The sequence below is a fragment of the Drosophila navojoa genome, chromosome 2 (assembly GCF_054131105.1).
Source record: "Drosophila navojoa isolate 15081-1374.11 chromosome 2, UAZ_NAV_1.0, whole genome shotgun sequence".
In the NCBI taxonomy this organism is placed as follows: Eukaryota; Metazoa; Arthropoda; class Insecta; order Diptera; family Drosophilidae; genus Drosophila; species Drosophila navojoa.
In genome coordinates this window covers 18,068,750-18,093,134 of record NC_142890.1, presented here as the reverse complement: position 1 = coordinate 18,093,134, position 24,385 = coordinate 18,068,750, and the positions used below count along the sequence as shown (strand labels likewise).

Sequence of the window (24,385 nt, the reverse complement as noted above, 5' to 3'; positions counted from 1 at the left end):
TGAGTTATTTGGTATGATTTATTAAAAAAATATTTCTCTTTCCATGAATAACATTCCATATACTAACCATAATTATTTAACATTCAACTAGATTTCAGGCGAATTCATTTGCAAAAATATATATATATGCTAATTTTCTTTATATAGTAATTAATTTAAGAAATTACTTAATAAAATTAAAACACTACTAAAGTAATTAAATATATTAAAAAATTAGCTTCATTCTCTATGCTGCACTTGATAATACATAATGGTATTGAAGTAATTTAATTTGAATTTAATGTGTAGAATTATTATTGTTGTAGTTAATTAATAAAGAATTAAATGTAAATACTTAATATATGTCTTTTCAAGTTATTCTCTCCAGGTGTTTGCAACACAATCACTTCAATGTGGAACAGCCCTAGGTTACTCAAAATGATATATAAATATAATTATATTTATATATTAACATCAGTTTGGTTGATATAAGTTTATAGGAAACAATGCTTTCTACTACATCGATAAGTAACTATATTGTTGGATTTGAGACATATATAACATTACATTCATTGAGGATAAGTTATCTGGTTATTTTTAATACTGAGCTGCTCTCGGCATGTTCCACTTTTCATTAACTAACTAAGGTCTTTATATTATATATGGCTATGCTCATGCTATTATATTTAGATCCATATTCAGGGTCTTTTCGGTTTCAAACAGCAAAAGTTACGTTTTTCGATTGATCGAAAATATTATTTAAATTGCAAACTATACGCATATACGTATGTATACTGGATATATACATAGAACTTAAAGTTATTCAATCTATGAGTTTACCAGAGCATCTTTTCTTTTAATTGAAATGTTAGCTTTAAGCTTAAAAGATTCACTACTTAAAAAGTTATCTTTGACATCTAAGATAGTTATTATTGTTACATCGATTTCTTCTCATTTTTTGAGCATTGATTTTTAGTTCGTTTTGTAAATTGTGCTCGATTTTTTCGGTATAGTATAGGGCGAATAGCGCTTGAACTTTGCTTACAAATGTCAAAAAGTTTCATTTTTACGCGAATTATAAAATTTGGATTCTAGACGAATCTAGATAGTAATATTTATACATATATACACTTATACATATATATAACATATATATATATATAGCACAAAAGACTTGTTTATAGAGTATATCAAATTTTGTAGACTGTGTTCAATTGTATAATTCACAGCAAGTTCAAAGTCGTAAATCCATTCCAAATATCTATTCTTGCACAATTCCAGCAGTTGTCTTGGTTTCCCTAACCGTCAATCAACACATATAGTTGTGTATTTAATCACATTGGTGGGACATCCTCGTGCATTTTTGTCGTCCAAATGCCGGGCATCAGCTGTGGTGGTAAATTCGACTGCGGTGTGGTCAATTTCCTAAACGTATTGGTAGAATAGATGGTATTGCTGGTATTGGAACTGGGCTCATAGCCTTTGTTGTCCAATCCATCGATGACAGTGAACTGTGCGGCCATGTTCTGGGCGCCCTGGGACACGGGCGAGGCGGGACGCGAGATGGGATGCGTGCGTGGACCACTGATCAAAGACATGCAGACGCCACCAATGACCGCTAGTGCCGTGTATGCGGTCTGTGGTATTAGTTGGCCAATCACAACGGTGGAGCCAATGAACGGAGCACCCAGTAGCCAGAATCGGGCCCAGCATATTGTCGAAAAGGCAGCTATCTTGCGTTTCTCTGGGCTCACTAGCTCCACGGTGCTGGTGGTCAGAATGGAAAGCGAAGTGGATATGGCCATTTTGGACACCATAGCCGTGCACATAAGCATCGCAACGTTGGCATCTAGAGAAACGACGCCTGGCTTGGGCACTAGCCAACAGCACCACGCAAAACAACCAGCCACAATATTGAAGATGCCGGCCCAGAGCCATTTGCGTGTGGTGTTCATGATTAAATAGAGTCCAATGAATGTGCCAATCATCTCACTAAAGCCAGCCACAAATGTGTTGATGAACAGATGGTCACGACTGAACGACCGTATGTTCAGCAGGCAGCCATAATAGACGCTGATGTATAGCGACCATGCCAGATGTACGCAGATCATGTGCCGCACTGCCTTCTCACCTTTCCAAATGGACCACCAGCCCGCTGGAGGCGGTGCATCCATGGCCGTTTGTGCCTGTAGCTCTAGCTGCTGGTCAATGTCGTGGGGCAAACTGAGTCGTGTGCCATTCATCTCGGCACACTCAAGCAAAATCTTTTTGGCATCCTGCACGCGACCGCGTTCTATCATCCAACGCGGGGAATCGGGGATCCATCTGCAAATTCATTTAATATAATTAAGATTCTCTTCATTCGATTTATATAAATACAATTGTTTTCATCTCTACAATATTCGTTCAGCGTTGCCACCTAGACATAATACACAGCTTTTACAGCAGCAAGGCAAAAGTGATGCATTTCTTCGAGTTCGAATTCGAATTAGAGTTTGAAATAAGCCGTTGCTATAAATATACGCTTTATGGTTTATTATACTTACTGCCAAAGGTAAATGAGTATTACTGTGGGCCAAGAGATGGCCATATAGAGATGCGACCAGCTGGACCAAAAGCTGGCCAATCCCGGTAACATCATAACTCCAATAGACCAGAATTGTTCGAACAGCGTTGACACATACGTGCGATATTTGCCACCAGTGATGTCCGCCACTAAAATACAAACATTGTTTAAGCGTGCTATCTATCGATAGTCGTGTTAGTGCTTTTGGATATTAACTTACTTATCATGCCGCCGGCGGTGTACATCTGAGCGCAGCAGACAGCGGAGAGACATCGGAAGAAGACATGAAGCTCATAGGAAGACACATGACCAGTTAGATTTCCACAGAATATTTGTGTTATCATGCCGAAGAGCATCACGCTGCGTGGACTGAAGCTGCAGTTCGCAAGCAACAAACAGAGTGGGAGGCAGAGAAGAGAGAGAGAGAGAGAAAGAAATTAGTTGGAATATCAATTCGATGGCATCCAATTGGACCTACTATTTTAAAAGGTGATTGGCCAATATTCCGCCCGTGAGCACCCCGAACAAGTGGAAGAACTGCGTTACGGACACGAGTATATCGCGGGAGCAGACGAGATCGTATTGGGTGACCACCGAGTGGTAAGTGCTTGCATGCTGAAACTCCGTGCAGGGTATAACAGATGCGTTGCGATGAAGTGGCTTCTCCCAAATGACCGGCTCCTGGGAGCGGTCTTCATAGTTATAGTAGTGATGAGCGTGCTGCTGGGCATCCTCGTACACATTACAAAAATCAATGGTGAACTCCTGATCTTCCTTCTCCTCCTTTTGGGGATGCGACACCTTGATCCATTCCGTTTGATTCTCGACGCCAAGCTCGGGCGGCGGCTTGCAAAAGAATTCACCATGGCGGGGTGCAGGCGCCGTGAAAATGATGCAAGCCATAAACCAGGAGGAGGGTATTTTGCACAGAAAGATTAAGAGTACTGTGCGCAGTTGCCACTTGCCCCAATGGCCGGTGATTTGGCCCACTGCATCCACTTTGCTTTGCATTTTGGTATTTGGCTTCGGTTGCTTGCCCTCGAGGCGTTCGAAAGTGTCTTGCGGGTAGAGTTCGAATTCTTGTGTGGGTTTATGATTTGGTGTTTGTCCGCCGAGCGGGGTGTAGAACACTTCCTCGTTGTTGTTGTTGTTGTTGGGCTCACAATGTTCAAAGGTGAGCGTGGACGTGAGCGAAGGTGACGGCGTGGGCGAAGGATTGGGCGAGGAATAGTTGGTCAGCGAGTTGACACTTAGACACCTCTTGGACGCATTCGTAAGCGGTGATTCACTAACAACTACGTTATACTGGCCACGGGATGGCGTTGATGATATGTGCGGTTTGGTTACGTATATAGGTGTGTTACTGGGGGTCTTGAATGGCGTCGACTCGTCCTCCTTCAATGGTAGCAAAGGTGTCTCTGCCTGCAAATAGGCAAAAAGTGGGTGAAAATAGGGATTATTAATAAATCGTCTCGTCATTCAGTGCTACTATAAAAGGAATATTAATACTTTATACTTATTGTATTTTAGTTTTAAGTTCACCTAATAATTCATTAGGGCAAGTTTTTATTTATGTAATTAATACTTTATTTCATTTAAATCTGAAATTCACTTATGTAATTAATATCTTAGTGCAGATGGTGTGTTAACAATGCCTCTTTGGTAAGGCAAATCTCAGACCACTTTCATTAGGGCTCACTTCTTGGTTGCTATGCAATTTGCGCATAATCCAATTAGAGGACCAATTAGAAGCCCAAAATTCACAGTTATCTCAAATGAGGCATAACGCTCTTAGCATTTTGCGTAACCACAAAATATAGATTAACTAAATCTAGCCTTAAGTCAAAAGTGAGAAGAAATATTTTAAACATTTTCCATATACGCTCACACACACAATGGCTCAATCGCCATCATAGATATTTTCGCTTGATTATCTCAAGTATTGGCCATCCTCGACACAAGTGCATTCACTGCGCCGCAGCATCTGCTGGGCCCTAAGCTAACCAACATCAGCGCCCGTATCGGGAATCAGTTGCATAGCGACTTGGCTCTTATCGAATAATGAATACAAATTGCCTTAGCGTCGGTGTCCGGGTCTGGACATCCGCTTCATGGGTCCTAGCTCTATTTATAGCGCTATTGAGATAATTTAAAACGCAAGCCCAGACAGAGCCAACTACACATTTAATAGGGACACACACCCACATGCACCCCACACACACACACACAAACATTGGTTTGATTGCAATTCAGTTCAGGCGCATATTATAAGGTCCAAAGTTGCGCACCCCAACGTAGGGGCTACCGGCTGCCGACTGCCAACTGCTGACTGCTGTCTGCCGGCAACCGGCAGCCGGCATGTCCTTGGCCGGCTCTGAATCAGGTCAATTTTGTGGGTCGCAGAATGCTGTACACTGCATGCGCTATGCTGGTATACTATGTACGGCACATAGCGTATAGAGTAGTACGGGCTATACGCTACGCTAAACTGTCTACCGTAGACTATACTAGATATACTTTATACTATATATATTGCCGCACTACGCACACGCCCTGTGTGTCACATTCATTATTTTACACCCGTTTTGTGCGCTTTGCCGTTACTCGCCGACTCTGAGACAGGTCAACCAGTTAAATACCTAATTACCTGTTTGCACTCAGCATTTATCCATTAGCCAGCAAAAGTTGCTACAAGAGAGTCGTAAATAATTAACTTGTGAAACACCAAAGACAATATTTCCTAATTTGTTATCTAAGATATCGTGTAAAAATTATATGTAGATTAAAGTAAAAATATCTTCTCTATTTATTTTAAATATTTATATATTGAATTTAGAAAAAGATTAGTTAAACATATAATTTAAGATATATAAAATTTTTCGTCAATTAAATTTATAGATTATTAATTTAGTGTATATTTTTCTGGCTATAAGTTTGGTTTGTTTTTGCTATTACTTTAGTTTTGGTTTTAATTATATTGTGAATTTTTTAGTTTTATTATGTTTTTAGTCATAATGTCTCATCTTACTTCCCCTTTTATTAGCACAATTTGCAGGGTAAGCTTAGTCGCCATTAGTTCTCACTCCTATTCGCATAACGCTTTTAATCATATTGCCATCTTTTGACCAACTTCTTCAATAAGAATCTTGTCGGCCAAGTTGAAAGTAGAAAACTTTTGGAGCTGGTAAAGTTTTCGCCACTTATTTTCGTTTTTGTCCTGGCAAAGTCTGTCCAGAAAGGACAACACCAAACCCAAGCGTCGGTCCTTTAAGTACCCAACTGTCATCCTATACTTGTACATAGATACGTACTTATTTTGTATATATACATATACATATATATGTATGTATATACATACATATTTATAGTAATATAGTTGGTTGGCAAATTCCCACAAGTGGGAGCTGCGCAGCTCCACTTTCTACTCCCGTGAACCACTCCCGTGGTTTTTTGTTACAAACAGATGACTAAGATATATTTATATATAAGATAGAATTCTCGGCCAAGGTCGAATCGCTCAAAGTCTGCTCTGCATGTTTATAGAGACAGCGAGTTTGTTTAAATATCCTCTTTTTAAAATTTTTGTGAACTTGAAGGAATACAGTAAAATACAAGGTTCAGAGTATTACTTAGTCGCACATTGCTAACCATGATATCCTTATTTGTTTTTATTTTTTACATTTTACTGTCGCATGTGAGTGAAAACAGTAAAATGTGTTTTCGTTTTTCATTTTCCTGGTAGGCTAAGCAAGTCCCCATATAACCTATATAGAAACAAATATTCCTGCATATATGTGTATGTAGGTCTATCATATAAATTACTGTAGTCAATCAATTGTAGTCATATGGTCGCATTGAATATTTGATATGCTAAACATATGTTATTAGAGAACACGCTTGAGAGGAAACATTTTCAAAATGTTTACATAATATGTATGTCTATATATCATACATTTATAAGAGAACATTTTCGCAGGACTATATCTTGCTGTTAAATGTTTGTAGCTTGAAAACCAATATGGAGTATATTCATATATGCATGTGTATGTGTAACACTCTTCTCGACGGCCTCGGCACAAGGCTGCACGTAAGCGCACCTTGAGCAGGGGTAAAGTTATTGTTAAGCTGCCGTTATGCATAATGCATGCTGAGTGCTTTGCCATATCAATTTCATGTATAAATTAAAGAGCTGCACACACAAATAACAAAGGTGGAAATTCGATATTGTTTGGGTTTGGGTTTGCTTTGGTTTGATATTTGAGTTGCCTATAAATATGCAAGACTTTTGCCTAGCTAGCTGTGTGCTTCGATCTATTTATAGCACGAAAATGTTCGACAATCAGTTAAGCAAATAAGTTGGTTCATTTAACGGGCGATTGTTCACTACGATTGTTCGAATCGACTTATTGATATATTCGGCCTGCCACTTGTGCAAATAGTTTTGAAGGTTAATGCCAATTGCCGGCACTCGTTGTCGCTGTTGTTGTTGTTGTTGTTGTTGCTGTGGTTGTGGCAAGTCGTAAAAAACAAATAACTGCAAGTAAATGAACCTTTTCCCGTAGCTTTTCTTATATGTGGTCACGTGACAGTTCAATAAACTTCTCCACCCAGTGGAATCTGTTGAACCCAACCGAAACTCATTGCATAAGCGAAAAAAATGAACATTGCTCATGCGCCCCGTGGCGCTATTCATAATTAGCTATGGCTGCCCAACTTCAGGCCGACAGCTGATTTGATGGGCGTGTTAGGCTGCTGGGCGTGGCTGTGTACATTAACGCTCGCCTGTGGAAAGGTCATTAACTTGCCAGCAACTGCCAGAAAAGGCGTTTCCACAAAGTTGCTTAGCGCTAATTGTTTGGCATAAAGAGTTGTATAAAATCATAAGTGTGTCAAATTTAATTGAAAGATTTTATTTAAAGTTGGCCTGTTTGAGATTTTATGTTAATTAAAATTATATTTAGTCTACATCTCCTTCTCTGCGCTTCTCTAAGCAAAATTTATGCTGCTTGACCTCTAACAGATTTTCACGAGGCCTCTCTAGGCGCTTCTCATATAAACCGTGCTCATATTATGTGAAGTGTTTACGATTTATTTGATATATATTTAGATTGGCACTCAATAAAACCATTTCAGTAAATGCTCACTGGAAAAAATTCGTTTCTTTTTATATACTTGATTTTTATATATTATTATTTTTTTTTTTTTTTTGCCTAAGCTGTTAATGCGAATGAAACTTTTGCTGCGTGTCTCAATTGAAGTTTTCAATTGATTCCCAGCTGAAATTTATGCCTGTCAGTGCGTACATTTCTTACGATTTTCGCATTTTAATAAGCGCAAAAACCAAATAATCCGAGCCATAAATAATTCATAAGCAGCCTGCCGTCAGACTGACTAACGCAGCAGCGGCACATTCCTCAGACCTCCAGTCCCTCTGGACGCTCTGCGAGTTGACTGATGGGACTCACACCAAAAAATCACGATTGAGTGCGCTTCACACTCGGCTCAGCTGGCTAAGGTGCTACGTCTATACACATTTATATACATACTTATAGAAAATTATGTATATACATATTTTGTTTAGTTAGTTGAATAATAATAATATTGGTTGGGCCCCTAACTATTGGGGCGTGTTCCTTTTGAAGTTTCAGTCGTAAACACTCGAGCCTAGAGACTTGCAGGAAATTGATTTTCTTCTTTTCTTTGGTCTCTGGGGCCCTATTAAGTAGCATCTAATTTTATTAAGTACACGCCACATTGGCCATCGCAATGCCTCTTTGCTGGCAAGGACATGTGCGATTTGACTGTTTATTACGGCCGATAGCTCAATTCAATAGGCGGCTCAAATCAAGAGGATGCGGCACAAACAGTAGTTCTTGGAAATCCGGGAGCCATCTGGCCCTTATTGTGAAATGCAACTTCAAGTTCATGATGTGTTACATGCGCAATGTAATCAGCTTATATAAATATTAATGGTAATGAATAGTAATGAGATTATAAGGACAGCATCCGAAGCGCCCTTAGGAGATTGTTTACCCTCAATTTAGATCAATTTTGCCTACGCATACGCAATGCATGCTAAATACTTGTACAAATATTGCCTTACCCATACAAAATGACAACTTATTAATGGCGTGCAGGAGTCGCAGCTAACAAATAAAACAAATACAACATTTAAACAAAGTTTTTAAGCGCAGTTGAGGAAATAAATTAGCGCAAGAAATTTCCACGAAATCAAAAAGTTTGTATTCGAACATTTAACTATATACTTATACATACACTGCATATATGTATATGTATACATAAGTATTTGTGTGCTTCCACAGCTAATTAATAACTTGCAGCTCAGAGGACACAGCAGCTCATTCAGGAAGCAAAAGAGTTTGTTGTTGTTGTCGTTTAGCCAGGTAACATAAGTCGACTGCTCTCTTGTCCGGGCATATTCCTAAGCCATTATCCCAAGCTAATGATAAATTTATTGTCGAAAGCATGTGTCCTGGGCTCGTGCTTGTTGCTGCTCAGGTTTGCTCTCTCAAGACGACAGAGTGTGCGTATGTATGTGTGTGTATATGTTCACCCTCTGCTGTGTGTTGCTTTCAGCTGCCATCAACTATTATATATGCTGCTGACAACAATGGGCGCCAAAGTTAATTGGAGCAAAGCTGTAGCAGCTGAATGCCAAATGCAAAGAGATGGGCGTAACAAAACAAGCACGCCCTCACTCCGAACATCTTGGGCACCCCCACCCACCTGTCCACATGGCCACCTGCTCACCTGTCACTGTCATGTCATGTGAAAGCAGCAAGCTGTTGACATATTGAAACCAAAGCAACCTGACGAACTTATAGTCCCCTTAGCCAATCAAGCTGTGCGTGCAGAAGCCATGTTCTGAGCGGATAATGTCTTTCATCTTCCAGGCAAACATTGGATTAATGGAGAGCTCTTGCAGCTTTGCAGACGAAGCTGTGCGTTTGCGGATTAGTCGATCAAAAGTCAATTGCAATTGTTTTTAGACATGCTTAATGCTTATATACGTAAATATAAACAGTTGGCAGCTCAATCAGTCAAATCAATCAACAATATCAATCAATCAATCAAGCATATCCTGAGAGTTTTGAATATTGTTATACAGTAAACATTTTAAGCGTTCTGTTGATCAATCAATCAATCAATCATCAACTCACATAGGATAGTAACTCTTGACTTCTCATTAATCTTCAGTCGCAAACCCAAAGACATTTTAATCAATCAATCATTCTAAGCATTCTGTTGCTCAATCAATCTATCAATCGTCATTTCGCATAGCATTAATGCCAACTGTTGTTCGTCTATAACATTATTCATTATTCTTCAGAGCCAAAGGCAAATAGTTTTAATTTCTCTGACGTTTTGCACTACTTTAATCAATCAGTTAATCAAGGCTCAATCTGCATATTTTCTGTGCCATGTCTCATACCGGGCAATATCTTCAATGAACTGAAAGCGCAACAGCTCGAAGTTCTATTACAATTCGTGTTATGCCCTGTTCATCAATCAGGCAGTCAATTAGTCAGTCAATCAACCATGAAAATGTCTAACTGGCTCTACTCAATGATGACTCAATTGTAAATTCCCCTTAAGTTGTCCATTCATTCACCTCAGCTTAAGTGTGTATTTGGTATTTGGCCAAATGTAAACAGTCACAAGTCGAACTATTACTATTAATTAATGTTTATGCCACGATGCATGCCATGAACGAGCCGCAATTGAAGTATTTAGCCCACAGACACGAACATAATGCCGGCTAGACATCAAGCCAGACGCTGGTCACATTTAATATTTCTATCGTAGCCTTTTGACAGTCCATTGAGTAAATAGCATGAATGCACTGGCCAAAGGAAGTGAATGGGCTATCGGTAATAAACAGGCTAAGAAACAGGGGCAGGGACAGGGGCAGGGCCAACTTCTGTATTATTGATAGATGTGAATTTATGGTAGATGGGTTTCTGTGTGTACATACATTTATATGTTTGTATGTGTATGTGTTTGTGGCACGTGCTGTGGCACATGTATGCAAATATGCCTTCAGTGTGGCAACGACCGAAACTTTGGCAGCCAGCAAAAGCCGTCAAAACAATTTGGCACAACACAGCGTATACATAATATATGGTAAATTGTTATTAATATATGTACAAGTGTATGTGTATTTGTGTGTGTGTGTGCATATTTATGTGTGTGGGTGCGTGCGTGAGTCTGTATATAACGATTATTGTGATGGCATGTGCATAGTGTGCGTGAGTGTACGTGTGGAAAGCAAAGTCTGGTATATGCTTACTTAATAATTTGGTCTTTGTTCGTCGCTCTCTGCGCCTCTCATCTGTCCAGCTATCAACTTTAAGACTTAGCTTAATAGAATGTTTATCTTAACTTTAACTTTCACTTCATTGAATGGAAATTTTTTAAAGAATCGCTTATCTTGCGTCACATCTCTGCGCGTCTTGCTCTAGAGTTTGAAGTTTCTGTCATTATAGCGCTAGCCTATATATGCTATAAATACATACTATAAAACAAATTCTACCATTGCGATTCTACGCACTTCGTATTTACTCAGTGCTCAGATGATTTGAACAAGTGTTTCTAATTTTATTTTTGGAACGATTCCAAGAGCTGAACTTCACGCCAAATACAAACTTGGCCAACTTCAAGGTAATTATGAAAACATCATTATTCCGATTATTTGTACAGAGCACATGAAAGTGCGTCGACAAATTCAATTTGAAAGCAATTTTTATGCGGCATTTGGAATGCCAAAGGGAAGCCATATTTAAAAGGAAAAACGGAAGTTCTCTAAATGGGACTGCTCGACTTGAAGATATCCTGTATCTCTAAAGGCAGATAACGCTCAAAAAGTATTCTAATAAATTATCGATTATTATTGATATAAGTAATCGGAAAATAAAGCGTGTGGCATACACATAACCTTTATGATTTGAGCTCAGCTTTATAGAACTATTACACCCTCATTTCCCATTTGGCATGGGTATAAACCGAAATACAGGAAAGGCGCAACATTTTGGGCACATGGCCGGCTCTGGGTACGCAATAAATATTGACCAAAAGAGGACCAAATTGGGAGGCTGTTCCGTCTGGTGTTGAGAGGTTTCGATTGGGTTTCGGCAAACTCATTTATGTACACAGACATCAGCAAATACGTTTAAATTGTCTTTTTTGTATCAATTTAATATTTCCTACGGCTTCAGCTGGAAGTGAACGCGGCTGGAATTTATAGGAAATGTGAGAGCTTACTCTCATAATAGAATTTACTTGATTAAAATAACTATGAGCTTTAAGCATCTGTATAGAAAAACACCTTTTTAATCTATTAATCGGAAACAGTTGATGAATCCAGATAGAATGTGGAATTTGAAATAAATTCAAAATTGACTTTCGCAGAACTAAGCACACATCCATACATTTATACATACCAATACATATATAAACTTTTTAGTTTCCTTTCGTTTACCGTAAATAATCGATCAATTCTAAAGGCCGATTAAAATGTTTACCCTGTTTTGCTGCTAAATTCCAAATATTTTACCCCGAAATAGTTCAAGCACACGCTCACACATGTTGCCAAATAAAGAGGAAGACAAACAACAATAAAAGGAATATGAGAATATGCTGTATTCCCCTTGGTGGAATTTTTCGAGCTTCGAAGCATTTTCCTCCGCCAAACGGCTCACTCGGCCAGCCCTCACGAAATTGGGTAGGCTTTTCTCTGGCGCAAAGCCTCAGATTTTGATTATTTTGTTATTGTTGATTAGCGGCGCGTTGAGCAGGAAATCAGCAATTGGGAAAATGTGAAGGAGAAATGAAGGAAAATGAGTGAAGGGCACAATTTACAAGTCAAATTCGAATGTTTTTTACTCCGTCTGCTTGGTAAACAACAGCATTTTTGGCTACCTTATGCGGAGCCCTGAATGATTCATTTGACCTTGATACTGCCATAGATATAACGGCATTTTTTATCATTTATTGATGGCAAATATCGTATGCGTCACAAAGTAATCAACATTTCCATTAAGCTGATGACCAAATACCTAATTAATAGCAAGTCGGGTATATGGACCACTGTAATCTGTTATGACCTTTAGATGGGCAAATGAAAGCTGTAACAGCTGCTGCTTTTCAATGGCAAGGTTTGTGTCGCTTTCAGAAGTACAACTAAGCCGCTTAAGGCACACACATACACACGCAACACATACGACAGCCACAAACACACACTCATAAATATTTTGATATATATTATGCAACTGATTTCTGTGATGCTTGGCCAGCAGATGGTGCAGAGCGTTGCGTGAGTCAACTCTTTTGATAAGCAATCGGAGTTTACGAAAATCTGGCCGCCTACAGCTTTGATGCCATTTAATACACCTCATTTGCATGTCATCTGCCCATCAATTGAAAGATTTACCTGAGGCGCATGCCTCAGAATTATTGAAAGTCGGCGGAAAAGAAAAAAATTAGGCGTACACATAAAAAATAAAAAAGAGAGCGAAAAAAAATGTTGGCTTAAAAAAAAAAAAAAACAAAACATAAAAAGAATACAAATTGTTTCTCAATTTATTTGGCCTGAAACATTCGGCTTGTAAGGCAAACATCTTGCCACGGAGCCATGCCCAGCATAGGTATGTATGTTTGCGTAGGCTTTTGGGCTCAACAAAACAAAAAAAAAAAAAATAAATAAAATTAAATAAAACAATTTCAGCATGCTTTGCTTTAAACGCTTAAACCCAACACCAACAAAATACTTCCTGCAGTCTAAAGCAAATTGATTTTGTCTGCGGCCAATTATTAAAATTCAATTAGATTAAAATTCGATTTTTCTATTGAATTTTACAAAAAGGCACTTGCCGTCTTCCAAAGTGCATTAGCATAATTAATTTGTGGCTGGACGAACGGGCATAAAGTGTAGAAAATAAGTATATTATATAACATATTGTCCTTAGTTTTTATAGCTCCCTCGTATGGCTGCGCGATGATGCAGAGGGGCAGACGCTGAAAAGTATGCAATATAACTTTTTATGGCATATTTCAATTAACTGCGCCGAGCTTCACTTGCATGTGTCACTCATAATATGCCCAGATGTCTGTCCGGCGTTGTTCTGTCCGTGTCGTGAACAACTGAATTGCCATTTAATGCTCCTACTACCACTGAGCACAAATTGCTATTTATTGCGGCCTGCGAGCTCGCAGCACTTCCTCGTTCGAACGAGCATCGCTTAAGTGGCAGCTTATTTCCTGTCGTTAGTTATTTGTACAAGTGTCTCTGACTGGTGCATGAAATTCAGCCAGCTGCTTGTTTTATTTGCATTTATGAGCACATTTATTTTCTCCAAGCAACAGACAGCGATCTCATATATTAGTAAACGAGCTCTTGTATTTGCCATTAGAGCTACAAATCGGGATAAGCTACCTCACGTCTTCCATTCATAATTTGAATTCCATTTGCGAACGCGATACAAAGTAAACAAGTTGAAGCGCAGGGCGTCAGTGTTGGTAAACAATAAAATTTACAGGCGAGCAGCCAACAACAATGCTAGTTTATTGATAATGCACTCAACTCATCGCTGTTAGCGTGCATTAAATATCGATAGTAACTTGGGCGTGGGCAGCGGAATAAGCAATCGATAAATAAGTCAAAGCTAATTTATCGTGAGCCCAACTTCTGCGTAAGCATCAAATTAATTTATTTTTTTGTTCCTTATGAAGCTGTCAATTTTCCACTTGATTAGTTGCGTCAATTTGCTACTGATACACTAAATCAAAGCATAATTTATGCATTGCCTTTTATCATACATACAAATTGGTTTCAGTTTCGTTTGTCAGGCCTAATTTAGCCTGGGCCAGGCTCAGTGATTAAAGTTTCAAGTGCGTGGCACGAGCAGTCGGAAAATGTTGCTGATTAAAGCGAAGGAAAGGAGGAAGCAAAAATGTGCGTAGCTTGTTATTAAATTTTGGGAAAAGCTGAGTGGCAACACATATACAAAACAAGGCACACCCATTGAAGGTCGTTCTACTTAACCGAATGTCCTACGAAGGCTGAAGTTGAACTTCAAAGTGTTTTAGGGCCTACGCCTGATTAAAGCTGGAATTCCTGGAATGCGAGTATAAAAAGGCCCAGTGCCTATATTTACTGCAACCACTAAACAAATAATTAAAGTTCCCTTGACCCCAGTCCTCTTGAGCTCAATGCACCGCCAGGGCTCAAATGTCCACAGAATGAAATAACTAAACTTGAAAGTGGCTTGAAAAGTAATTAGAAGTCTATCTCCTTAAACACCGCTGCATTAGACTTGGCGATAATTATTAAACAGTTTCTAAATCTAAGCTTTTTCATTTTCATTTACAACTTTTACATAACTTTTTGCGATTTTGCTTTTGGTTCTTATTTGGCTCTGACCTAACCCAAAAGGCGGGTGCGCAAACATTTCCAGGTTGAGGTCCCTGTCACTTGGGAGTCTTTTCTTTCCATCTTTTTTTTCGTTTTGGGTGCGGGAACAATAAAAGTTTTGTTTGTATCATAAAAGCGTCCCTTTTTGCTTAGATTTGTTGCCTCTATCTTTATGGCAAGGAGAGTGAGAATGAAACACACGTATATACATACATATATATATGTTTATATATATATGTATACACATATTCATGTGTATGAGTGCGTGAGTGTGAGTTTTGCGTGTGCGTCCCTTTTATGGCATACTTTTGCATAACATTTTTGGGACAGCCTCAGTGCGTAAAAGTGTACCGAATGCGCAATTAGCATAACAAATGCTCCGAAAGCAAAAATTTCCACCCGAATCCCATATGCAACACTTTCTCCTGTCTTCTTCTCATTGTTATTCCTCTTCTGGCTACATACATACATATATAACTGTGCCCCATTCCAATTTAATTTCATAATTTCGAAATACTCAGACATAAGTGGGCTAATCTTGTTAGCGGACAAACAGTCAGTTTGCTTACAATTCTTTATAGCGAGGCATATATGCACATCAACTTAACGTACAGACAGATTAACGAATACTTGGCCATAAGAACATCTTTACAAATTGTTTCCATTATGCTATTTTATGAGTTTAGACGGTAGGCGAGTAAACCTCTTATGAAACATGAAAGCGAATGTGCGCTCAAATGAAAGCAGCTTTTAAGTATTAAAACCAATTTGAATTTGAAACCCAAACTCACACATGTTCGACTAGGGAATACCTCGAGAGCGTTTCTCTTTTAAATTTGTAAAGCAGAGTAGTACTACTATCTTTAAAGGATAAAGGTTAAGGGAATACCTGCTCATATGTTAAATATAGTGCGTATATATGTTAACAGAAGGAAGATAACATTAATCGAGAAAAGTTATTGATTAGTCTGAAACTAACTTCAGCTTCAGCTTGAATTTCTGCGCACATCTGTTTCAATGTGCCAAGAATATTCAATTTGATGAATTCACAAACTATGTGCTTGACATGCATGATATATGTATATGCATGTATTACATGTATACACACTTGTATATATCCTTATTATTTCGTATATTTATGAAACTTGTAGTCGTGTGCCAATATAATTTGCATATGACTCGAGCTTTTGCTTTGGTCTTCGTTCTGCGTGCTCCCTCTTAAAGTGGAAAACAAGTTGAAAAAATACAATTTGCATAGCCCTGAGAATTTGTTTTTTAAATTAATTTAATGTGGCTTATATAGCGTGTGCTGCTATGCCTATTAAAGTTAGAGCTTCACGCACATTTCTAATGAGTTGGCCAACAAACGGGCCGTGACTTGTCGCCCACCCCGAGTTGAAGCGGCCACTCCCATAGGTAGATACCTGGCCCAAGTAGAATTACCTGTGCGATTTTATCAGCTGTTGGCGCGGCACGTTTTTTTTCCCAGTTGCCAGCGAAAGCAAGAGCTATGCAAATATTTTGCATGCGACCTACGTCACAATACTTAATTAGAGAGCTAATCTTGAAGCGTAGTGAAGTCGCAATTAACTATACACTGTAGCTCTTGGAAAAGGGGGTGTATCCAGAGCTTCTAAACTGTGCAACAGGTCAAGAGGAAGCATATAAATTAATAAATACTTATTAATTAAAATTGTAGTGTCATACTCAATAAATATGCTTGAAATCGATTAATATCGATTAATAAGTCAAGTTATCTGAGTCAAGACAGATATAATTTGGCAGAACAAAAAGAGTATTTATCTTTTCTAAGCAACTTTCAAATGTCATCCTGAATTTGAAGAATTATAGAGCATATATGCATAATTCATATTGAGCTTTAGAGTATTCCCTAGTCTTGTAGAGCCCAGGCTTTTCTTTTTTTTCGCTGATGTCATCTAGAGTTAAATAATTTTAATTAAGAACTCAAAGCAGCTGCGTTGTCCTGTGAAATCCCGTGGGGAGTGGAGGTATTTGGTATAGGCAGGAGCTCAAACAAAAGAATATATATATGAGAAAAAAACAATTTATTTCTTTAGATGTCAGCATTAGATATCCTTGCCCAAAGTAACGACAAACAACGTCGCAGCACACACGCGTGATTCGGCAGTTATTTATTTATGAGAGTGTAAAGCAGACACCATTTGAATTTATTGCCGGGGTCAGCTTTATAAACATTGCCCAAAAACTGTCGCAGTTGTGCGAATTTTCGCGGCGCAACGCGTCTCATTAAAGTTCATTAGTCCGGGTGGGCTTTCCGGGCAGTAGAGCACGGCGATTCGCATATGTCGTGCATATAATTTCATGAATTATTTAACAAGATTTGATTGACTGTTAGCTATCATGCAGGTATAAAACGCAACCAAATGAGTTTTTGCTAAAAACAATTGACCTGCAGATACCCTGTAATAATAGATTATGTATAAAATCTATATATTCCATTATTTCATTAGCCTACTCCATAGTCGCTTAAGCTCTAAGCGATTGTAATATATATTTATGTGCTAATGTTTGCCTATTTTAAATTTCACTTATCAAAAAAGACTGCTTATCGGCTTTTCTAAACGGCTTAGCTTATAAACCGCATTCATAAAGCTTATCCCTAAGACATTGGGCATGCACTCCAAAGCTTAAAGATGGCGGCGCCAGAGCTTCATAATCTAATCTTTGGCTGTGGGAGCAGCACACGTCAACTTTGCTCTAACCGCACAAATTGTCTTGTTGGCTGTTTTCTAATTATGACTCTATATATATACTCAGAGAGAGAGAGAGAGAGAGAGGTAGAAGGGGTTCACAGAGACTTAATAGTTAGTTAAAGTAAAATACCGCGCTTCCATCTTCATCATCGTCGTCGTCGTCATCATCATCGTCCTCATCATCCCCGCCACCGTCACCATCCCCATCGTCATCGGCATCGGTAGCTGCATTTTTGTTCTCATCGCCGCGAGCAGCTGAGGCTGTCGAATTTTCGCTGCTGCCGATGCCACTGGATGCGCCGTTGCCTATGCCACCGCAATTGGAGTTGTTGGTGTTGCTGTTGCTGCTGCTGCTGCTGCTGTTGCTGCTGTTGCTGCTGCTGTTGCTATTGCTGTTGCTATTGCTGTTGCTGTTGCAGTTGGCGGTGGTCATGTTGTCGAGCAGACCTTGGCCATGACCATTGGCAACTTGGTTTCTGTTGCTGCCACCGCTAGCGCTCTTCAAGTTTGTGGGCATTGTGAAAGGCGGCCGGCAATTGGAAGCGCGCCTTTTACCTCGTTAAATTGTCAATTATAAGCGGCATTGCCACCAAACGGCGGCACTTTGACACTCAAACATACACGCACACACAAACACACACACACACACACACACAACCCCAATACACGCCCACTCAAACACACACAAAATGTGGCCACAGCTGCGCCTTGATGCTATAAAAAGTTTACGTTCTTTCGAGTTGACTGTTGATTTCTCCGTTTTGCATAACAAGTGCTCGCGGCTCTTGGCGGAGTTATTTTAAGGCAATTTATTGCAATTTGATTGTTTTTTTGAAACGATTCACTCAAATCAAATTGAAAATAATGTCACTGATGCTGCACAGCGCTGCGTATGCGCAATATTTCAACTTATTGGGTTAGCGCCGCATGAACGAACATTTTGGGGTTTGCTTTTTTCATTTTTCTTCTTTTTTTGATTTGTGATAAATAGCAACTGATTTATTTGGATTGTTAATGAGAGTATTTAAACAGGTTGTTGTTGCAATATTTTCATGATGCTTTTTCCCATTTTGAAACCGGTTCGAAGTGTTTGGAATTTGCTTTATTTTATTTTGATTTCCCTGAATTTAGGCCAGTTCTTTTTGGAGTGATGGCGCTTAAGTTTAGGTGGTAATAAAACGTCTTTGGACATTTTGCCGTCCGTTCGCCAAAATCGTCGATTCGTACTGCAGCTCGGCCTACGCGCAACTGAACTAACGAAATGCGGCTAAAAGCTCAACGCGACGCAATACGCTTCGGGTTCGGCTTTCCCTTGCAGTTTTCCCGAGCCCTTGGCGCGTTGACGAAAGCTTTTCCCCACCCTCAGACAGGCACTGCTTGACTTTCTTGGCTCCATTCATGACCAAGGTTTCAATTTCACCCCGAAGCTCGGCGAGCTGCTTTTCACTTTCCGTGCTGTCCCTCCGCCCACCCAAAATGGAAGTTTAAAGCTTTTGAAGTTGCCCCGAAGATACAAATTCAAGGTCTCCTCCCTTGCTGGCTTTGTACAGTTTCTGTTGGCTTGCGATTGCCATATATAAATGGCAACTACACAAAACTAACTGTTGACAAATTATTTACATTGATTCGATTAAATGCAAATTGCGTTTCGTGTTGCCCAACAATTTCTATCTATTATGAGCATGCAAAAAAAAAAGAGAGGCCCCTCAAGCGCCGTTCCGCTGGGAATAAAACGATTTGCCAAACAATTTGCAAATAGCCCGGCCTAAAGCCAAACGAACGGATCCCAGTTAACGCACGTGTCACTGCGTGCCTTGCGTGGATACAAATAGGATCTCGAATAGCCAGAGAAGTTTCAGTTGAAACAAACTATATGCTCTAGCCCGTACCGGGTACCCCGTACCCTGTGCGCAAAACTTATGCTATATATTCTATATAGAAGCATAAAGTAAAGTATTCAAACTCAGCTCGTTTGATTAGTTGCGGAAAGTTTAATCAATGAAGTTCTGGCAGCGCAATTACTGCCGATTTACTAAGTCGGCCGTTCGTGACTTTTAGCAACATATCTACTGAGCCTAGCCTATTCGGTTTGGAAAACAATTGCAATTCATACGAAAGTGTAAATAATAATGAAAATAATAATTCATAACCAATTCATCTTGGCTCGCTTTGAAAGCTTTCACCTTTGGCCTTGACAATGGCCTTCAGGCGGTCAGGAAACGAATGTCCATTCCACATGTCAATAAACTCAAATGATAACAAGTAATTAATGATCATTTGAGATTTTACCTAAAATTATTGCATTCAGATAACTTTTAAATATGGAGAATTTAAGTGAAATATAAAGTTAGATGCCAAAGATAATTAGAGCAGATAAAGATTTATGCAGAGAACAAAAATTAAGTTATATAATTATTATACTATGTATGTATAGCCATATAAAATTCATTTTTATATTGCACTTAATTTTTAGTTAGTTAGTTTTCATAAATTGGGTTTTCAGTTATCAAGCGCGCTTCAAGCACAATTCACTAGAATTTTTAAGCGAACTCGAAAAATTCGCAGAGAAAGCAATAATTGAAGCTCTATTATAGCAACATAATGTATATGTACATAGATATACGCAAAATGAGCATACGAATATTTTTCCTTGCCTTTTCCTGGAAATAAATAAATAAACGAACCCGTTAATTCGTATACCCGTGCATTTATTGAAAACCTTCAATTCGAATTTTGTTTTCCTCGAATATGAATTTTAAATTTTAATATTTCATTTTCAGAGGGAACACTAGACTCAAGCAAATTCTGTTGTTGTATTAACTTATTTAATTCGTATTTACTTTTGCTGAGCAATCAGCGTGTATTCATGCATTTATTCCAATTTATATTTGGAATCCAAGTTTTCTTTATTTGTTTTTATTTATTTATAATTTACTTCCTGATTAAATTTGTTGTTCCAAGCTAAAACAAATCAACAATGTTTCATTGTAATTGTTGACTTTGTTTTTGGGTGAGCATATAAAAACAAATTGCCCATGCCACGTGCTGCTCGCAAATTAGATTACACATTGCGTATACGCCACGTGATCCGCAATTTCTTTGCGCCAAACATTTATTGTTTTACTTTGCATAAACGAAAAGAAGAGCAGCGTATGAAACATTTGAAGTTGATGGCCAAGTTTTCTTTACACCAATTTACCGAGTTTAAGACTTGCCACGTGTTGCTCCTTGCAAATGGCTTGTTGCCAATTAGAGAGCAAATTACCAGCGTGTCACTTGCTCCATGCTAGTTATTATCCTTGCGCTGAGCTCACCCTGTCATTTGCCTGACATTGCCAAAGAGAACTCGACTCAAATGAAATCCTTGAGCTTAGCTATAAACTTGCAGCTTCACTTGCAGTCAAGCCAAATTGCAGCAGGTAATTCTCATTTATTTTAAGATATTGTATATCAAAGATAGCATTAACTAAATGTATGTGTGCTTATGTATGTGTGTATAATTTTACATATTTATGTAGCCATTTTCAGGGAGGATTTGCCTTGTGACTTTCAATTATATTTTCACAAAGCAGCGCAACTTTAAGGCAACAATTAGATTTATGAATATAACATAGTTTGTTCGGCAAGGCAGGCCAAGTTAAGGCATCTCTTAAAAGCATATCGAAGCTCAACCGAGATGAGATTATGCCAGATATTTCTTATTAAATGAATAATTAATTTAATGCACATATTTACTTTAATTATATTGGCGAATATTGACTGTACTAAAATTTATCTTCATATTACTAGGAAAATTGGCATAAATTTTTAAAAATTTGGTCAGCATAACTGTTAGACTGTTTTCCCTAGAATTTTTAAGGCAACTAAATTTCATTTTAATAGATAATAAAACCCTTATAGTACATTTACATGTTAAAAACAGTTAAAATGTAAAGAAAAAATAAAAATTTCAAACGTCAACTAATTCTAGAATAAACGGCTTAATTTCTAATTAAACACTTCATTGAACTGTTGCTCGTTCGCCGTTAACAGCGCTGGGTTCAACAGCCTTTGACCTGGCATATTAACTGAATAATTAAGTTCATATTGCAATCATTTTTTGTGGGCTAAAATGAATTGAGTTGAGTTCAGGTGAGGTGAGTGGCGCGGATTAAATTGTTACCGAAGCTTAATATTATCTCAAACTGAATCGAACGAATCACCTGCACTTTGAGCATCACAATCTTAATTTCGACTCTATCGCGAGGCGGGGAGCTGGCGTGCGCCTCCTCCAGGGGCGGGGGCTGAGCCTCCAGCTGTGAGAACTGTTTGTTGTTGGGCTTTGTGGCCACTGCAGCACTGGCAGCACGGCCGCCATTGATGAGGCTGGCATCGGGATGTATGAAGCTCATGCTGAGCTGTTACTTTTTTTGCATCGATCAATAATAAATAACTTTGAATATTCAACAAATATTCACAATGATTGTGTAATTTTTCTTTTCGCTTTTTTATTTTTCAATTGACTTTTTTACGGTTTGCTTTTTTTGTTGCACTTTATATAATCACAGGCATTTTGGTGTTTTTTATATCGCACACGTTGAGCTGCAGCATCGCAGCTCTGCCAAGTGAATTTATTTCAATTATTAGAAATGAATTAGATGAGCAACAATTGTAATCACAGCACAGACGAATCGCTGCGCTCGCACTGAGGTTGAGGCAAGGGCCGAACAGCGAACAATTCTTGGCTGCTTTTTTAGTTTTGTTGGATTTGCCTCTTCATCTTCCTATTTTATTTTCTTTTTTTTTTCGTTCGTTTGCTGAGTGGCAAAGTGTTTGTGTCTCGAGTTCCGCTAGTGCCGCTCAAAAGGAAGCAAGAGCAACGGCACTTGTCTCCTATGGTATTTATAGCAGGCCCCCAATAGCAGCAGAAGCAAGAAGGCAAGATCAACGCCAGCATCATAGCATCACAAATCTTTCTGCATGATGCACTCGGCAACCGCTTCCGTCTGGTGGCTCAAAGTCAAGTTCAAGTTTACTTAGCCACAAGCACAGTGCAGAGAGCGGCGGGCGATGGGAGGCAGGCGGCGGGCGATAGCAGGGAGAGAGTCTATTGGCCAATTCATGACGTTATGTTGTACTTGATTTAGTTTCTGCCAAAACTACTGACACACACAGCCACACACACACACACAAGCACACGCACACAAGCACACGCACACAATTTACGTCTACACAATGCTTGCCAAAAAGACAAAAAAAAAAACTTTAAAAAAACCAAGGCAACTCGCCGACAAATGAATACCTTTTGCACACAATTGTATCACATGTGATATATATTAATATTTACTTAAGAATTAAGAAGCTGCTAGAAGTTAGATCTCCTCTACCTCATATTCCGGAAATGTTGCATGCATAGGGACTTAAAAGATATTCAGATATATGACCTGATATATATTGTATAGTATATTCTTATAAGGTCACACATGCTCGTTTAGTTTAATAGAATCGTAGTACCCAATGCATACACTGCTTATAAAAACGCTCATACGCCCTGTCAGCCAGCAATATGTTTGATTCGCCTCTTTCGCTCTTTCATTTCGTTTCAGTTCGTTTCGTTTGCTTAAGTGTTCGCTTGTTTTGTTATTTGTTGTTGTTATTTGCTGTTGTTGTTGTTGCTTTTCCTTTTCAATGTTGCTTTCGTTCAAGTGTCAGCTTGTATATTTGTTTAGTCTTGCCCGACAAGCATTTATTTATTTTAATTCTTTTTAAATATTTTATTTGCTTTTTTTTCTAATTTTCGTTTTTTGGTTTTAGCAATTATCACAGGCAAAGGCAGCAGCAGCAGCAGCAGCAGCAGCTGTCATAAGTCAAAGCTTTATCGAGAATCGGTAATATATACATACACATATACATATTTATATTATTTATTTATTGATCTATATGTTTATGAGCATAGCACGTTCGCAGACACATGTGTTACACTCTTGTTTGCCAAAGCAGTTAGCTTCATTCTAAGCTTAATTTGCCACCTGTCTCAAATTGATGAAAGTTTCAGGATGTCATAGAGAGACAGACAGTTGTCGTATTATTATTATTTATAATCATTCTAATCATTGATGCTGCAAATTTGTTTGTTAATCAAACCTTTTATTGCTTATCTTTTTAATTAGATAGATTCGCTTAATTTATATATTTTACTCTGGTTTTTCCTACAACTCTATTCTTGTTCTGACAGTTAATATCTTAGTTAAAAGTAAATTATTTAATTAAAAAGAGTCTGTCAATATAATATTATGCAATTTCACTTAATCGATTGTCTAACGAGTTCTTTCAACTTTCAAATGGCAACTGTTGTTGCACTGGATTTCCCACAATGTGAGCTTTAATATTCCATTTGTTCATTAACATTGGGTTCTGCATGAGCAAGATTAAATATATATGCATACATAATATGAATGTATATGTTTTATTTTTTTCATCATCTTTGCGATTGCATAATTTGCATGTTAAGTGGAAAGGTAAACACAACAATAACTGTGCACCATAAAAAATGTAAATTAATCTAAGCCATTTTCCCATTAATCCGAACGAATCAAATTATAATCGTGTGTAACTTATACATATATAAAGTAGCTGAGCTTAATTCTATGCTGCTGCAATTAGTCACTCATTAAAACCAACTGAGCCAACGGCAAT

At 38.4% G+C, this 24,385-nt stretch overlaps 1 protein-coding gene across 2 annotated transcripts; it reads right to left on the bottom strand.

Moving 5' to 3' along the window:
• Positions 1–103: 103 nt before the first annotated feature.
• Positions 104–22,720, bottom strand: LOC108659201 (organic cation transporter protein). Of its 2 annotated transcripts, none has more exons than XM_018112025.3 (5): positions 21,913–22,720; positions 3,024–3,967; positions 2,766–2,920; positions 2,526–2,694; positions 104–2,304 (listed from the first exon to the last, which is right to left on the bottom strand). In XM_018112025.3, the coding sequence occupies exons 1-5, from the start codon at positions 22,099–22,101 to the stop codon at positions 1,314–1,316; spliced, it is 2,448 nt and encodes an 815-aa protein (XP_017967514.2). In that variant the 5' UTR covers positions 22,102–22,720; the 3' UTR covers positions 104–1,313. The 2 variants fall into 2 exon arrangements, with proteins under 2 accessions (XP_017967514.2, XP_089116745.1); XM_089260619.1 differs by lacking the exon at positions 21,913–22,720 and adding an exon at positions 17,841–18,336.
• Positions 22,721–24,385: the final 1,665 nt, after the last annotated feature.

Coding starts and splice junctions, on each gene's coding strand:
- LOC108659201 (XM_089260619.1), bottom strand. CDS start 18,227: ATGCCCACAAACTTGAAGAGCGCTAGCGGTGGCAGCAACAGAAACCAA. Junction 2,695..2,765: donor CACCGCCGGCGGCATGATAA/GTAAGTTAATAT, acceptor TTTGTATTTTAG/TGGCGGACATCACTGGTGGC. Junction 2,305..2,525: donor ATACTCATTTACCTTTGGCA/GTAAGTATAATA, acceptor ATGAATTTGCAG/ATGGATCCCCGATTCCCCGC.